This window comes from Pygoscelis adeliae, unplaced genomic scaffold (genome assembly GCF_000699105.1).
Source record: "Pygoscelis adeliae isolate BGI_AS28 unplaced genomic scaffold, ASM69910v1 Scaffold248, whole genome shotgun sequence".
Lineage (NCBI taxonomy): Eukaryota > Metazoa > Chordata > Aves > Sphenisciformes > Spheniscidae > Pygoscelis > Pygoscelis adeliae.
The window spans coordinates 1,064,976-1,083,425 of NW_008825302.1; the positions used below are offsets into that span (position 1 = coordinate 1,064,976).

Sequence of the window (18,450 nt, forward strand, 5' to 3'; positions counted from 1 at the left end):
CGTTTGTCTCAACAGTATCAACTTTATATATTAATTACCTGTCTGCGCAAGTCTCTGGTCTTTTTGGTCATTTTATCAATTGCAGAGTTCAGTGCATCACTTCTTTCTTTGCGTCCAGCCTGAAAAACAAGAGACAAAGAGGTAAACGGGTATTCAGGGTCTCAAAGTAAAACCAATATTATTCATTTCAAGTACACTGTCAGCATCTTTGTTTGTTGGTTTTTCGGGTTTTTTTGGTTAAGTGATTATGCACGCTAGAAGTAAAGTCTCCACCTCCCTGCTAAAGCACTCTCTTCCTGGCTGGTTTGAGCAGTACAGGAACATCTGACATCTTAAGATTCTACCTTTAACACTCTTCAGCTTTCTTTCAGAAGAAAAGAATGGTTTCATAAATCTAGACTTTTTGCTCCCTATCAGCTGGAGACCATATTCAACCTCTGAGTTTTAGATTTCTCTTTTCTGTCAGCTCAGTCAACCACGCCACAGCTGGCTCTGCATCAAGCCCAGAACAGCCCTGCTTCAATCCTCAACCTTCTACGGCCTCGGCTGTCGAGATCGCCCAAGGCAAACATCTCGCACGCTGCCTTCAACCTGCAGGTATGGGCACCATGCAAGCGGTCCACAGGGCTGCACATCCAATACAACAGCGCTCCCTTAACACCTTCATACCCAACTACCACAGAAGACTGCTCTTGAGCAGGCAGTCAAAAGCCAAAACCCAATTATCTTAAAGGTAAAATCCTTATAAAACATTTGTCAGGGATGAAGTCCAACATTTCCAAGTTAAGTATCCAGGCCCACCCGCTGAGAGCTGGATTTCGCCAAGGTTTGATACAGCAAGTTTTGCATTAGCCCTGGTGTTAAAGAGAGGGCAGGGGGCCAAGAAGCAGTGACAGCTTCTCTCTTTTTCAGCAGGCACTGGGTCGAAAATATCCTAATTTGTATCAAATTGGGAGTGTTAGATAAAACAATGGTGGTGGTCTGGTTTTGCTGGGAGGTTTTTTCTTCTGCATAATATAGCTTGTATTAGAGTTTTGAAACACACTTTATGCAACCACAGTCCAATTTCTGAAGTTCTAAGCCACGATCAATATAATTATCCTGTTGAGAAGAAAAACCATTTAGTGGCACTAAAGTGAGGGTATGCCAGTTATCAATTCTCCAAGTGACAGGCTAGTTTGAAATACCTGGATGAGCAGCCTTGAATCTAAAATATGGAGTCCACTCTACAGCGGAAAAAAATTAAACAAAATCGGGGGGGGGGGAAGATTAGGATGTTGTGATGTCATTATAGTTTAATGAATTATTGAAGATTTGTCACCTCCCTGATCAAGTAATTTGATTCTCATCACTAAAGGTAACTGAAAAGTGACTGAAATTAAAACCAGTAGCTCATTCTAACTATGCCACAGCCTTCAGCAGACCTGGTGTTGGCCCATTCTTCACTCCACATTCAAAAATCAAAGCCGACGTCTCTAAATAAAGTGAAGATTAATGCTACTTACTTATTGAACACTTTGCTGTTCCCATGCTTGGTGGATATGAAAACCAAAATGCAGTCAGGCTAGGAAGTCCCCATTCAGCTTGCACTGAACGCGATCACTTTGTCCCAAGCCACAGCTCCGAGCGCGCTGGTGGCAGTGGGCACTGCCTGCACCCCGCTGCGGGCAGCGGGCTCCTCACAGCGGGTGATTCACCCGAAAATCTGAAACCTGCCAACTGGCACTGCACAAACAAAATGCCTGCTCTGAGACATCAACCTGCAATTGCAGCTGCATGCTCTTTCTGGTGCTTTCACACCAGTTTACCTATTGCAACGTGACCATTTTACTGAACCCATGGCACCCCCCCGGTACACACGGGCATTTTTTTCCAGGAATATCTTTGGATCTAAGACATATACTCATCTGTTATGCAGAAAGCCAAACATTCAGCTATTCCAAGAAGTACTATTTTACTTCTGCCTGGGTGCCCCTACATTACCATTTTAATGCGAAGCAGGAGCACGCTTTTGAAGCGAGTCCACCCATCACTTCCACTTTGCTGTCCCTGGCTTCACAGCCCAGAACAGCCTTGGTGCACGAGGACCAGATGCCTTTTGGATGAGAGGAAAACCGAGAGATGGCTTCCACTAATGACCACTCAGTTCATGAGACCAGACCACAGCCAGTCCTACGTAAAATGCCCTGAAAAGCACGCAATGCATACATTAGAGCCTAAGCAGCACCAATTTCATACTGTTGATCCGTTCCTATTAAGCTACACCACATATTAGCACAGAAAGAGCTGTAGAATCTAAACCCGTTAGATTTTAGCAAGGCAGCTCCAGTTTATTTCCACCTTGTTGGCATTCAGAAATTTTAGTACAGAAGCTCATCAAAAATATTAACAGAATTTCCTTCTGAAGGTTCCAACATAAAACGCCCTGCTAATTTAGCTGCGGTAATTTAACAATTTAGCACATATTAAGTGCCAGGCTCCTTCATTAGGGCTGGTGCAGCGGGGCAGAACAGGACAAACACGACAGACGCTCGCACCTCTGCGGCTACAGAGACCCTGTTGTCATCAACATCTTAAATCATCACAGCCAGTTCTAACCAAGGTCCTGGCCCGGAGACAAGGATGTCAAGTTTTACCCATCTGCAGTTTCTTGACCTTTTTGCATAAAATGAAACATAAAACACTAACTGTGGGACCAATTAGGTCCAAGTGGAGGCAGCTAGTGGGACAGTGGTCACTGGAGCACATGAAGAGCCATACAGCCTGCGGCTGCACGAACCCTCCAGGGCACATAAAAACATTGAAGATGATCCTTGACCACAACAGTCACTTTGTCCAGGCTCCCACACGCCCCATGAATTTTACCCATTGGTTCCACTCTACAGCTCAACAAGTCCTGTTTGAGCTAGTCTCTCTCTCTCAAGTAATAAATTGTGTTTTAAAGGCCCCAAGTGACAGTTTACCACCTCTGGGTAATTTGTTCCAGTAACCAATTACCCTTACTACTAAAAAATTGGTCCTTATTTCTAGTCTAAACTTTCACTGAGAAGCCAACTAATGACCCGGCAGCACAACACATCCCAGCTATCAGCTTGTCTTATCCATGGGATTAGGAGGACTCACAATAACGAAGGCTGAATATTCAGATTAGTAATAGGATTTTTAGATATTCAGCACAAAACTCTGCTGAGGGAATCACACACTCTGCAGTCAGTAAGCAGCTAATAGATTCAGTAGATTTAATAGGGTCATGTTGACCATGTCAGTCATTTTGCAGTATGATACCACAAGCTCTGTCCAGTATCAGGGATAATAAGTTTAGCCACAGTGCAAATTTACTTTAAATTAAATCAGATCTTTATCAAAGAGGCTAGAATTGGTGTTAAAAATTGCTCATTTCCCCCACCTCCCGTAATCTCTGCTCTTCTACCATCATTGCTACCCTACTTGGAAAGCAATACAAGCAGTCACTGTCTCATCTTGTTGTTCCAGCTCCACAGCTATCCCCACTAGGGTTTGCTTTAATGGCTTAAAGCAAAGAAAGGGGATTTGTATACAGGGAGGCAAGTGGAATCACCATCTCTGTCACAAAGCGTTCCCTTTGTAGGCCTGCCATCTGAATTAAAACAACAACAACAACCACCAACAACAACAAACCGAGTTTTTCCTACAGCTACTGATGTTAAAATCTAACCCCAACTGATTTCTAAAGGTAACAGAGCACAATGGTGGCGGTGCATGAATGCTGTCTTAAAGCCACCAGGATCAGCAGTGCACGTGTTACAATGAGTTACTCACAAAGCCATGTTTTTATAGCTAAACATCAAAAACTTTCATTGTTAATCTCAATGGTTCATCATCAGTTTAGGTAAAGCTAAGAGCACAGAGCTATTGAGAGAAACGGTGCCTCCTGCCCAGCACCGGCCCTCACAGCACACCCACCCCTGCAGAGCCCAGCATCCATCCTCCCCAAATCAGCACCCAGATGTGAGCCAGATGTGCCACTGCTGCATGACTGAGAGCCACCACTGCCCTGCCTGCCACCCACCACGCAGTTACCTGAAAGAGATGGTTCGCGGAGAGATTTCTGCTTCAGGTAATCTGTGAATTGTCTTCTGAGCTGTTTGTACAACAGGCAGCATCGTGGTAAATGATGGTGATTTAGTAAGTGAAAAATGAGTGTTTGGCATACCTTCCTCTGGGCAGGCAGTGGCAAAGGCAGCTGTACGTCAGCACGCCACTGCTGAGCTGTGCTTCATGGGGAGGCAGGAGATTTAGTGCTCAGATTCAGTTTGTCACATGCTTCATTCTTGCCTTGACACCTAGCCTAATTGCATGTCTACAAAGGATAACTGGCCATACCCCTCTATTACCATGATATTAGGGCTGCCAACAAATTCCAGATATAATAGTGCTGATTCAAGACCAGGAAGGGTAAGCGGCGAAGTATGACACACCTGAATTTCAACAGTGTTTTCATATCTGAGGTCTGCTGGTTGAGGAAGCAGGACTATACACTGGTTTGTTGCAGGAAGGAGTCTCCCATGGCAAGCCCATAGCTCACCAAAGCATGGAGGCTGCATGGCATCGTCTAGGATTCAGCAAGAACCTTAATCAGAATAAAGGCGCCTGGGCTCCCCCTCTGGCACAGCCTGCTGCGCTGTGCTGCTCCCACCCCAACGTCCCTCCCTACTGCCGGGCTGCAGCCATGGTGGCTCCACGCTCCCCGCAGCACTGATGGAGAGGGGAAGGCTGGCTCCTGTGCTTGTGCAGGGGCAGAGAGTAATCAAAATGTGCAACCAGTGCCAGGGGCAGAGAGCTGCCAGTCAGGGAGGCGACAGTCACCATGCCACGCTGCAGCATACGTGTGTCCTTTGCTCCCAGGAAGACAATTCACACCCAACCTATGGTGCCCTGTCCCATCCCTCCCACTGCCGTCACACAAAGGAGCTCTGCGGCTAGCCTGAAAAGCTGGACACATCTGTTGAAGGTACATCGCCTTGGACACGCCTTTTTCTTGTGTGTCCACTTCTTGGGGCTCACCGCTAACCCAGCTCCATGGTAGCACATCCCAAGTGACAGTACATGCACAGTAATACTACAGCCACACGTCTGTGCTCGTCTCCTTCACCTCACAGCCTTACTGACATAGCATGAAGGCTATCTTGTAGCAAAAAAAGCAGCAAATACTCCCGTGATCCCCAACGTGCTAACATCCAGCAAAAATTAACACATTCAATTCTTCAGGCAGAAGGGCGAGCTGTCTCTTCGCATGGTGCCATGCGCCTGGCTGCAAATCCCGGGTGCCCCAGCCTCACCTGCAACTCCAGGGCTTGCCATCCTCCAAGCTCACAGCACAAGAAAGTCAGGCAGCCCACATCTACCTCAAGTAAAATTAGCTTATTTGTTGTTCTTAATACACTAGGAAGGCTTCCACAAGATGTCAGCCTAACTAAATGACAACGCTAGCCTCAGGGTGCAATTCTACTTTTCCAGTGCATGCGTTTAGCAGGAAAACCAGTTCTGCTGCTGCTCAAGGAGTGGGGTAAGTGAGAAGCCCCCGAGAGGGTTATTTGGTCCTAGCAAGCTTATTCCTGAGGCAGACATGCCATTGTCCCTCTCCGTGTTGCGTGTGACAATTCGGGCCGTTACTTCAAAGCACCCTTTCTGGCAGAAGTCCCCAGATGGCACTCGTACGTGATTTTCCTCAGCATGCAAGCGAGCTTTCAGTCTTGGGAGAAACGCAACCACGTGAGTTTTACGGGCAGCTGGGGTTTATTCCCAGCCTATTACACCTCAACACCCCAGACAGCTCCCAAGGAACAACGTGACTATTACCGCAGAGTTCCAGACTTAAGAGAATCAGATGTACGCTTTTGGTAATATCTGTTTTTTCACGACAAGTGCACATAAAAAAACATGTTTCCCTAAGAAAAGCACCCATAAAGTTCACATTAACAGTTTCCCAAACAGGAAACTCTCTGGCAAGGTGCTAAATAGCCCTTGTTTGGTTACAGGCCAAAGAATGGAGAGCTTTAGAAAGGAAGCAACTTACCATGTTTGAACATTAACTCTTAACTCTGTGCCAAATTACACAATCTTAATGTGGGAGGAACCTACCAACAGATACTGATGCAGAAAAGCAAAACGCTTCCAAAAGATACCTAAATTCAGCCTCCTGCTAATAGAGAAAAAGAGGTAGCACAGGAGAGGAGTAACGTTTGACCTTATAGCTGTTGTCATTTCATTAATTACACCCTTTGGAATGTTATTTTTAAGTGTTATGCTATTGTATTTAAATGTTATTAAAATTCAAATCAACGCTTCAAATCAGGATTTTGCACTGGATGAGCTGCTATGGGAAGCGCAACCACAGGTACTTTGCTGCAGTAGTTCAGACAGCTGGCAACTGACAGCTAAGGCTGGATTTCAGCTTCTGTACTTTTCATACAGAGAACATAGAATGTGAAAAAACTTTTTAAATAGGTTTATGTATTTTTTTGCATGTATTTCACTCTAGAGCAAACGTGAAAGTATTTACTATGGCATAGCAATTGAAGAAATTTATCTAGCATTTCCTGATTTGCTTTATCATTAAAGATAATTACTTTCCTGATGGGGGGGAGGGGGGTTGCTTTGTTTTTTGGGTGGGTTTGAGGTTTTCTTTTTGTTTGTGTATTTTTAAAGAGTTCACCTTCTCCATCCCTTTACTTCCCACTGAGCACTTCCCTGCAGTCTGCTCAGGACAGCCCAGCCCACCACAAGAAGGACGTACCGCAGTCAGTATTACAATTACGCCACGGGACAGCGAAGGGAGAAGCAGGCAGAAAACAGCAAGTCTTAGTTTAAATAAGTACCTCTAAGGAACCAAAGCTTAATAAAAAGGGTAAACAGCTGTTTTATTTCAAAATCTTCTTTTGACACAATTCATCATCTTCCTCCATCAGCACAGGAAGTTTGTTATTCTCAGCTCATCCTATATCTCGAGGTTGTAAGTGATACCTCGCCGCTACAGAGCAAACATTTTCAAGTGTCTTCTACTACACTGTTGCTTTCTATTTCAAGGTAAAAATAAAAAAGCTTATCCAAGTTGCTTGGAGCAGGAAGCTAACGCCCCCCTGCCTCATCCACATCGAGTCAAGGCCAGAGCAGCTCCTCCGAAGGCTTTCCTGCACATGCATGCAAAAATCCTAAAAACAAATTTAAATCAAGTCTGTTCATTTACCTTTCAGTACCAGCTCTCCCAGAGGAGAGTTTGCTCCAGATAAAAGGGCAATGAACTTTTAAAGCAAGCAGCCATGACAGCACATTTGCCTCCTCCACGCTGTACGTGCACACTCCGGCCAGAGACAGGCTCAGCTGTAACAGTGCGGACAGCTTTGCAGGGTCACCATTTCTGCAAATGCAAATTTCTGCAACTCTAAAACATGCGGGATAACTGTTATGGACCTACCCCGCAGTGAGATGCGAACGGAAGTAACGCTCCCCCTTTCACGGGGGCCATATAACACTAGAATGTAATCGGTTACCACAAGGAAGCCCTCAAACTGCTCTGACGATAGATGTCAGCCTCACGACTTCTCCTGCGCTCCAGTCCCCAGGAAAAAGCAAGTACAAAAGCCACTGTTCGGGGGGAAAAAAAAAAAATAGATTTTCTAGTTTCATAACTGCATGCTGTCAAGCTGGATTCCAATGAAATTCTTCCTGTGCCCTAACGCAAGCTTTGCTTTTTCCAGAAATTTCTCATTGCTTGAAGTGTTTGCTCCTGTCCTTTTCTCCCGGGCTATGCGCTGTACTTTTTGACACACCACCTTCATCTAAATGACTGTTCTCTCCCTTTACCGCTTTTGCAGGGACCACAGTCACACAGTTATTACACGGAGCTTTAAGCTGCTAAATCCCTCTCACCTCCGCGAAAAGCTGGTGCTAACCAGCATCCTCTGTTCAAACTGTGCATACTTTGCATCTAAAAGTTCCTTTTATGCAGCGATATTTAACAGAAAACTGGCAGCAGCTAGCACTGAGGCACTTCCAGCCGCAGCTCTGCGCTGCTTTTAATGCCAGCTGAATACAGCCAGTACAGATGTAGGAGGGGGAGCGGGGTGGTGCAAGTCTTTCCTATTCCTTCTATCGTGGGGACGAAGGACTCCTACCGTTGATTTTTTTCCCCCCTCTATCAGTGGTCTTTAACACGATCACAGTATGCACCACACTGCTTTAAAACAGCAAAGCTTCTGGAAAACCCAAACAAAAGGAACGTCACCAGGTGACGTCAGCCTATATACAGCCCTGTGTGGTCGCAGCGCATAAGCAAATCCATTCTTGTACCGCTTCCCTGAAAAGCTTTTCAGTAAATGCACTCATGCTACTACAGGAGCTTCTCTCAGCAATAAGCCACCCATCTGCCATCAACAAGTTAGGACTAAAGGAAGCCACAGCTGCGGAAAAAGAAAACGTGAGCTTCAATTAAACAGCTGAGCAGCCACAGAGGATGAAAACTTGTATTAAGCATTGATTTAAAAATTGCAGACCTGTCAGAGGAGATCAAGCCAGTGATTTCAAAAGGAATATTCCAAGAGAGCATCGTGGATTCAGTTTTGCACTAATATCAAAGGACACTAAACCCAGTAAATTATTCAAAGGCTACTTTACATTAGAGCCTTTTACAGACTCACCGCGTTGAGTCTAAAACTACGACTGAATGCAACCTCCAATGTACTCAAAAGAATGGGTAAGTTCCTGCGTTTCTATATACCTTGTGTAATGAATGACCGGCTATGCTTTAAAGGAGCAGTTAGGTGCTAAAGCAAATTTTTCTGCACTGAACCTTATGAAAAAAAATGTTTTCCAATTGTGACACTGTAATCCTCCGTAATAGAGATAAAGACTCATCCTAAGTGTAATATCCGAGTATTCTGTGTTTCGTAGTAAGTTTTTTCTTGCATTTAGAATTAGCTTGTCGGAAATGCATGGCAATGTTATCTGCAGTGAAATCTTCCATCGTGATGTTCAAAGTATACTGATAAGGCTATCCTATCTTGTTGTTTTCCTAAATTATATTCTGCAGGCTTACATTTCAAGTGGCCATTAGGGGCTCGTATGCTGGCAGCACTATATGCAATGAGTATGGTTTTAAAAATGCTGCCTGCCTTGGGCATGGCTTGTCCACCAAAATGTCGCTGTGAGAAGCTGCTCTTTTACTGTGACTCTCAGGGGTTTCACTCAGTGCCAAACACCACTGAAAAGGGCTCGCTAGGTTTGTCACTGAGGCACAATTATATTTCTGAACTTGAAAGGGATCAATTTGCAAGCTTCAGTCAACTTACTTGGCTTCACTTAGATCATAATCAAATTGCAACAGTCAGAGAAGATTCTTTTCAAGGACTGTATAAACTTAAGGAATTAGTCTTAAGTTCCAACAAAATCTTTCATTTGCCAAACACAACTTTTAGCCAGCTGCTTAACCTGCAGAATTTGGACCTCTCTTTTAATCAGTTATCCTCTCTGCACCCCGAGCTCTTCTACGGCCTTCGCAAGCTACAGACCTTGCACTTGCGTTCCAACTCCCTGCGGACCATCCCGGTCCGCCTGTTCTGGGACTGTCGTAGCCTGGAGTTCCTGGATTTGAGCACAAACCGCTTGCGAAGTTTGGCTCGCAATGGATTTGCGGGATTAATCAAGCTGAGAGAGCTTCACCTAGAGCACAACCAGCTGACAAAGATTAATTTTGCTCACTTCCTCCGGCTGAGCAGCCTGCACACTCTCTTCTTGCAGTGGAACAAAATTAGCAACTTGACATGTGGGATGGAGTGGACCTGGGGCACCTTAGAAAAGCTCGATTTGACTGGAAACGAAATCAAAGCCATCGACCTAACCGTCTTTGAAACTATGCCTAACCTTAAAACCCTCCTAATGGATAACAACAAGCTCACCACTCTGGATTCCAAGATCCTAAGTTCACTGACATCCCTCACCACCGTGGGCCTCTCCGGCAATCTGTGGGAATGCAGCCCAAAGATCTGCGCCTTGGCCACATGGTTGAGTGGCTTCCAAGGTCGGTGGGAGCACTCCATCCTCTGCCACAGCCCCGACCACACCCAGGGAGAGGATATTCTGGATGCAGTCTATGGTTTTCAGCTTTGCTGGAATTTATCAACTGTTGTTACGCCCGTGGCTACGACTTATGCAGTTCCGACTACCGAGTACACGAAAAGAATAAGCTCTTCTCATTTCCATATGGGAGACAAAGAGATTCCAACTACAGCAGGCATGGTCGTTACCACCGAAGAACATTTCCCCGAGCCAAACAATGCCATCTTCACTCAGAGGGTAATTACAGGAACAATGGCTTTATTGTTTTCTTTCTTTTTTATCATTTTTATAGTGTTCATCTCCAGGAAGTGCTGCCCTCCCACATTAAGAAGAATTAGGCAGTGCTCAATGATTCAAAACCACAGGCAGCTCCGATCCCAAACACGGCTGCATATGGCAAACATGTCAGACCAAGGACCCTATAATGAATACGAACCCACCCACGAAGGACCCTTCATCATCATCAACGGCTATGGACAGTGCAAGTGTCAGCAGCTGCCATATAAAGAATGTGAAGTATAATACCTACATGCCATCAAAAATTAAATCAGATAAGTAACCTATTTTAAAATTGTAGGGGACCTACATCAGATTCTAATTTTTACAAATGTTGACATAAAGCCTAATTTTCCAAGCTACTTAATGGAAACATTGTTTATGGAGTGGTGCAGTATTTTTAAGTTTTTTAAAAAATAAATCCATAATATTTTCAGTGTTAAAGAAGCAATGATTACATTAAACTTGCACTCCTAATGTTTAAAAGTCTAAAAAGATGCTCACCTCAAACTATGTAAAGTGTTTCATGTTATGTAATTATATGACTGTGTGTAAACATTTCTACCCAAGTCTCCATATTCTACTTTTTCTAATGAAAACACTCTGAGGGGAAGGATACTGGATATCTGTACAGAGATCTGCAGGGGGACATACGCTCCGTTTGTTCCACTGCAGCTGTAGGATCCCAAACACTCCAGCTGGCTCCATTCACTTTAAAGGCAGCCGTGGAGGAAAATTTTCCTCCTCTGATAATTTCACTCCAGTAAAAGAGGGGAGGGGAAACAAAAAAAGAGCAACGAAGGTCCAGGTGGGGATTTAAGTGCATCGGGGACCGGTGAATTTATTTTAAATACAGTTTTCCTATCTGCATTCATAGTTGGGCTTGCTTAAACAGTCCTCGCTAAAGCTCACAACGGATACAGAAAGGAGCAGTTCACACGGTCACAAATTAGCAGGACGATCACAAATTAGCAGGACGACTCTCCAGGCGCTTACAAAGTAGGCAGCGTAGCTCATTTAGGAAGGCTCAGTACGACAGGATCAATTCTAAATATTAAGTGCATTCAATTCTTATCAGCTCTCTGGTTTGACTTGATGATGCTTTTCATGAATTCAGGCTAATTACTTAAGACTATGAATAAATGGCATTTCAACACCTTTTCATGTGTAAATACCCTTAATGCGAGTTTTTCTTAATTAAAAGTAAACATCAACCGCGAGGTTAAGAAGAGGGAAGGAAGGAAGAAGCCTCTCTTTGTCCCCCCGCTGCCCCCCCAGCTGAGGCTTCCTCTTGCCTGGAAGCTATTTTCATGCACTAACTCCACTGGTTTCTCTGGAGACAGAATTAGCCCCTGTAATATAAGCTCTCACTTATCCACCTCTTCCAAAATTCAAGGTAATTACCAGTTTAAAAAAAAAACCTGTATCTTCTGATAAGTTAGGAAAATAATTAGTTTATAGAATAGTTCACTGAAAAATGTTTTGTTTCTTACTCGATATGGGACAGAATCTAAACTAGTATGCCATTTAAAAAAATCATATATAAATATATATATACACACACGCGCACCTCATTCTTAAGGAGTAATTTGATTTCTTTAGCCAGAAGTACCATATTGCTATTTATACTATATTATGAAATTATATGTAAATATTTGCAGATCTATGCAGCGACAGTGGTACTCAGATGCCACGGGGGCGGGGGGCGGGGGGGTCTGCAAAGGATTACATTATTTTTAAGTCAACTGCTCAAATATTGTAAATGTTCTAACCAAAGCTAAAAGGACCAGAGGGATAGAATTTTTTTTTTTTTATATATACACACACATATGTGTAACTAAAAAAAAAAGTGTTGTGTCCAATGCTGCAATGTTAAACAATTACCAGCACACACGGATGAAGAAAAGAAATTCCTCACAGTGTTGACATACCTTGAACAAATCGGTAATTACAGTATGCTAATTGTGTTGTACTAAACTATTCCGCAAACTTTTTAAACAGAAAAATCACTGCATAAAAATCTGTTTGCTATTTCACTCTGCTTTTATATATCTGTATTACCACTTAGTGAGGTATTTAGGGTGCAATTATACAAGTTTGATGTTTTATTGTGAAATGAATTCGTCCAAGGCAAGTGTGACTTCTGTTAAGATTTTACATAAAGATTTTTCAATTACTGGTTTTGAAGATATTAATTTTCATCATTTTACTTTTACATACAGTGCCCTTATTATAATACAAGTATTTTGTTTACTTCCTGTGACTCTGTACTTTAATGGAAGAGATTCAGTGAAGCCTAATAGTTTTCCATAGAGATAACTCTGAACCCTCCTAACTGTTTATACTACGATGAGCCGATTTACACCTATTCTAGGAAATCAATTACTGCTTTTAACTGAATACAATAAATCCTGCAGGGCAGGTGGACAAAGAGCAAATATTCTGTATGATTAAGTCCCACGTAAGACAGAAGGCCAGACCTAAGCTGATAAGTACAAAAATGTACTGGCATCTAAGGGTATTTAGCTGCTTGTAGAAAGACTTGCTTCATTCCTTATCACAAGTAAGTGCTCACAGCTCTTCCCTTATGTCCAGGCTTTTGCTCTCCTCCGGGCAGGCGAGCGTGCATCACTATCTCAGCAGCAACCTGCCCCTGCCTGTGCACCTCCCTTACCTTGTGTTAACTAACACAACGGTCTGCACCGGGTGGAACTGGAAAGCAGACGCTTTTGGGAATGATTTTCAGGTACAGCTGTGGGGTACCAGCAGAGACAAAGTTATAACTGACCTCATTAATTATACTGGCAGCCAATAATCTTGCTACACTATCATCAACCATCAGATGTCAATACTGAACTCTGGTGTCCTCAGCTGCATTTGCAAGAAGGAATTCCACCTTTCTCCTCCATGCCCAGCAGAAACCCTTGCTGCAAGACAGTTCAAAAGGTACCACGTCACTCTTCTGCACAGTAACGAGAAGTGGCCGCCTGACTGAAGCGCTGAGGTTCCTCCCGAGGAGGTGCTTTCCCAATACCCCAGCTCTGCGCAGAAGCCCACTCCATCTTTATTAGCTTATAATTATGCCCAAGAAGAGTAAAGACAGATGTTCCAGCAATGCTGGATTTAATCCTCTTCTCCACCCCAGCCACTCATACCAATTTTCCAAGCATTAAAGCACTGTTCCAGTGTCTCTCAAAGCAAACACACCCAGGCGCCCAGCTTCTCTCCCCCACCAGTATCCCCAGTTTCCACTGGTCCTGCAGGGCTGCCTTGGTTTGCAGACCACGAAGCAGGAGGCCAGCAGACACAGCCTACCACGGCACTGCTCAATTTTACTTTGATGCTCTGTACTACACACTAATACACAGCCAATCTCCCAAATGCCGTGCTTTATGCCTGCCATTTCCAAAACCATTTGTTGCCAGGTTCCAGGCGTAGGCAAAGCAATTCCGCAAACATTACATTTAGGGTAACGGGTATCATAAAACTCACAGAATGTCAGACATTAACAGTGAAGTCAACTTGAATTCCCTTAGGAGGGACAGCTAACAGCAGGCAAAGCCATCGCTCTACACAAGGACACGACCAGAGGCTGTCAATTTTTGTTTTATTTATTTATTTTTTAAGAAGTTACTGTCTCCCATTCTCAATCGCTTGTGACTCTTCTAGGCGAGGAGGGCATTGTAATAATTGCATCACTCAGCAGTCTCTGATTTATTTTGTTTACGGAACAAGAACCATGATGATTTGGTTTAAATTCATCATAGTTCAGTATGAGCACTGGCTGATGCCAAGAGGTTGTTAACTTGGTCTCTCCAAATATCATCTCTGTTGCACAGCCTCAGTTTCTGCAGATACTAAATGGTATTATAGGTGCTTCACCACCTCTGGGCACAGCCTCATGCAAGTGTTCAGGGCTTCTTAAAAATGAAAATTTTTTCTACTGCTCTCGAGATCCTCATCCCATCCAAAGATATCCTCCAGCCGCACTGATCTCCAGCCAGCTTTTCCTCCTCCCCACCCTTGCATCAGTGAAATGCAAACCTCGCAGCACAAGTTCAATTTTTGAGTCATCATACTGGAACAGGTCTGAATTAATGCTTTCAGTTCCCCTCTCGTTAGTCGCTCTGCATTAGATCATCGTTTAAATGCACACAACTAAAAATTACTCAATAAAGAGTAAAATGGGTTAGCGTTTAGTCTCCGGCTGAAGTGTTCCTCTGCACAGAGCTCCCATTTTCTATCAGATGGAAACATAATTAATGCTGCTGTATCAATGTTTGTTTTTGTTTGCTTTTCCCCCAAGCAGAAATTATCTGATTTTTCAGCGATAAGCCTAGCCTGCATGCAAATCTAAGCATCTGAGCTTATGTCCCATTACCTCCCTTCGAAGACAGTGGCCTATTGCTAACATGTAAAATCAGAAGTATCCAGTGGCTTTAAACCAGAAATCTGCACTTCACACTTATTTTTAATGTGTCTAAGTTAATTTCTGTACTACTTTAATGAAAATAAAGCTGATTTAATTTTGTGATCTGCGTAGCTATCAAAATCCATCTGTTCAGACCTATGAAATCCACCCAGAAGCTGAATTTCATCTTTCTTATGACGTTTTCCATAGAAAATAAAACTTCAGAGGGGGATACAGTATTTCTCCTCCCCCCCAAAAAGGAACAAGCAAGGAAACAAGAAAAATCAAAGGCAGTTGCACAGCAGCAGCTCCTCCCTCCCCCCACCTTTCTCCATTGCAAAGAGTCCTGTACACTAGAACTGGTGCCAGGCTTCGCTTTTTAAGCCATCACACTAGCAGGATGCTTAAAGATCATTTCAGGGTCATCTGGAAATTCAGCATTTCACATCTTGTATAAAAACCTTTTGAGAGGTATCTAGGGAAAGGTAACAGAAGCTTTGATGGATATCATCAAGCCTCAGACAGGGCAAAACTTGCGCTAAGGGCAAAACACCATGCAGCTTGTGCACCTCTGGTGTAAGCAGTGAAAAGCTGCACCTGCTATCCTTCAGCCACTCCTTTGTAAACAAACAAACAAAACCCACCCCATTTTTCTTTTTACCATCATGAAAACATTAGTGAGTGAACTATTCTACCAGCTTAGCAACCAGCGATCAAAAAGAAGGAGTCTTAGATGCACTGTATTTAAATTGTGTTTAAAGAGCCACTTTCTGGTGGGAGGGGGTGTAAGTAATGGAGTGAAACAAAGTGCAGTGTACAGAAAAATTTTGTTATTAAAATTGTGTATACTGTAAAACTGAATTTGCCTCTTTCTTCCTCCCTTTTCAAACAGAGGTGTCAAAAGCTCATTCTTTCACAATACGTAAAGACCAGTCTACATCCTCTACAGTTTAAGAGCGCATCAGCACTACGCAAAGCAGATGAGTCAGGTTTGGACCAGTCCATTTGCCATAATGGTATCAAATACAGCACTTTCTGTTTTACTACAATAAATGAGCTGGTCCGCACGGGTTCTCCTCAAACATGATGTCTCTTGACAAGCAAAAATTCTTTGTATAAGCAAGATGAGAGTGAAAACCAAACCAAAGCCAAACTCTCAGCCCTTGAGACTGAACCCCTGTGAGTATCTGCATCAGAAACAGCACAGGCAGTAGCATCCTCTCCAGCGTGAGCCTCGGCACACCCCAGCAGAGGCTGCCTGCAGAGCTGCTGAGACCTGGCTCTAACCCTGGGTGTTCCCCTTGGGTCGCCTGGTAGACCAACCGTTGGTCACGGTGCCAGCCAGGAGTGTGGTGTTTCCAACAGGACCACCTTGCCAAGAATTTAGCGAGGACAAAAAATCCGTATCATTTAGAGATGTCAAACTAGCAAGACATCACTTCAGCTCTGAATTACAGCCACCTAGAAAGTGTCAGAAATACATTCCCTGTACAAAAAGTGTTCTTTATATGGGCTACCGCAATGAACGTGGTGTTCAAAAATCACAGTGCTTCAATAACATGAGAAAGATTTCTGATTTAGAGAAGTGACAAGTTCACGGACACAACCCAAAAGCCTTGATACAACAGCTGAACAAAAGAACAAGTTTCAGGATGTTCCAAGAGGATTGCATGCACCGAACTGCCAGCTAAAATCATTTTAGTAACTAAGCCTTAGCTGCATTTACTTTTTTGCAAAAGGTTTGGCTGGAACAAGTTCTCAAGGGTTTTAAATGTCAGTTGGCTAACTGCCTCTCAAATCCTTCTAATACTTCAAAGAAGCACATGATAAATCTATTTTCTTAAAACTCTCAAAGAGACTAATTTTAAGATAAAAAGCATCTCTCATGCAAAACCAGTTGTTTTCACAAGCAAAGGTAAGATACATAACAGAAGAAACAGTATTCTGAATATACTATGCAAAACCTTTAAATCCAATTAGTAACAAGGAAATGTCAACATCACTAGCAACTTACTTTTAGATGCAGGCTGTGTTAAGACAACTGCAAAAAAATTGAGACTCAAGAATCTGACTGGAGAGGACTGCACAAATGAACTGAAAATTGCAGCACATCTGGGAAAGTGCCAACTCCCTCCTCTGGTGAGTGTACAGGCTAAGGGACAGAATTCAGTCCAAGTGTTCATCCACCATAAAACCCTAACGTGAATATTTACTGTAACCCATTCTTAAGGAAAAAAGCCTTATGAAACCATCGTTACCTAATCAACAATTTCACCACCATGAAGATACTAGGAAAACAATTGTACTATAATTAAAGCTCTATCTGTCATATTTGACATCAGGAACCGTGTGCTCTGGGAGTTATTTTAGAAGAAATTTTTTACGCTGAGGGTGGTGAAACACTGGCCCAGGTTGCCCAGAGAGGTGGTGGATGCCCCATCCCTGGAAACATTCCAGGTCAGGTTGGATGGGGCTCTGAGCAACCTGATCTAGTTGAAGATGTCCCTGCCCATGGCAGGGGGGTTGGACTAGATGACCTTTAGAGGTCCCTTCCAACCCAAACCATACTATGATTCTAGGAAACAAAAAAAAAATTACTACAATTCCCTCATTAACAAAATTTCACGTTTATTTCTGTGATGCATGACTAAAGAGGTTTGGCTACTAAGGGCATTCAGCAAACATTTCTGGGCTGAGAGGTAACCAAAACATTATTTTAATCAACAAGGTCTAAGAAATTTGACTTTCTTCTTTCTTAGTCTGCTAAAAGGACAAGACCAAAGACTTAAGTATGCACAGAAATCATTTGAGACCTTCCGATTTCACAGCGTAAGAAACAGCAGCTAGGAGCTGAACAGTGACCAGAGGGGAATATATCTTGAGTTAAACACAAGGTCTTCTCCCCAGTACGTAACACAAACACTTCCAATACACACACAAGCAAAACTAAAGTGGTATTCTCTACTACCAGGACATTTTAAGAAACTAATAAATCTTCCTTTTAAAAAAAACAAAGTATTTCTTTTAAATGCTGTTTGAGTAACTTACCCCTGTTTTCTCCCAGCAGGCTCTATTAATTGTGTGTTGAATACTCAAGCAAACTAGACACAGAGAAAGCGCTGGTTTTCTTTTCCACTAATCCTTACCCCTGAAGAGCATGCAGTGCCACTGCTTGATAAAGAATCATTAAGGTTGGAAAAGACCTCCAAGATCATCGAGTCCAACCGTCAACCCAACACCCCCATGCCCACTAAACCATGTCCCTAAGCGCCTCATCTACACATCTTTTAAATACTTCCAGGGATGGTGACTCAACCCCCTCCCTGGGCAGCCTGGTCCAATGTTTCACCACTCTTTCAGTAAAGATGTTTTTCCTCACATCCAATCTAAACCTCCCCTGGCGCAACTTGAGGCCGTTTCCTCTGGTCCTATCGCCAGTTACTTGGGAGAAGAGACCAACACCCACCTCGCTACAACCTCCTTTCAGAGAGTTGTAGAGAGCGATGAGGTCTCCCCTCAGTCTCCTTTTCTCCAGGCCAAACAACCCCAGTTCGCCGAGTACAGGGGCACGATCACTTCCCTGCTCCTGCTGGCCACACTATTTCTGATACAGGCCAGGATGCCATTGGCCTTCTTGGCCGCCTGGGCACACTGCCGGCTCATGTTCAGCC

General features: G+C 43.5%; 2 protein-coding genes across 2 annotated transcripts in view; one reads left to right on the top strand and one right to left on the bottom strand.

Annotated features, from left to right (window-relative positions):
* Window positions 1-18,450, bottom strand: part of CTNNA1 (catenin (cadherin-associated protein), alpha 1, 102kDa) — a 104,251-nt gene that overhangs the window by 48,159 nt on the left and 37,642 nt on the right. Inside the window, exon 7 of the mRNA XM_009330012.1 lies at window positions 39-119. Coding sequence (XP_009328287.1) covers window positions 39-119 — 81 coding nt within the window. The remainder of the gene's footprint in view (window positions 1-38; window positions 120-18,450) is intronic.
* LRRTM2 (leucine rich repeat transmembrane neuronal 2) lies at window positions 8,968-10,614 on the top strand. The gene has a single exon (XM_009330011.1). The coding sequence runs from the start codon at window positions 9,100-9,102 to the stop codon at window positions 10,612-10,614; it is 1,515 nt and encodes a 504-aa protein (XP_009328286.1). The 5' UTR covers window positions 8,968-9,099.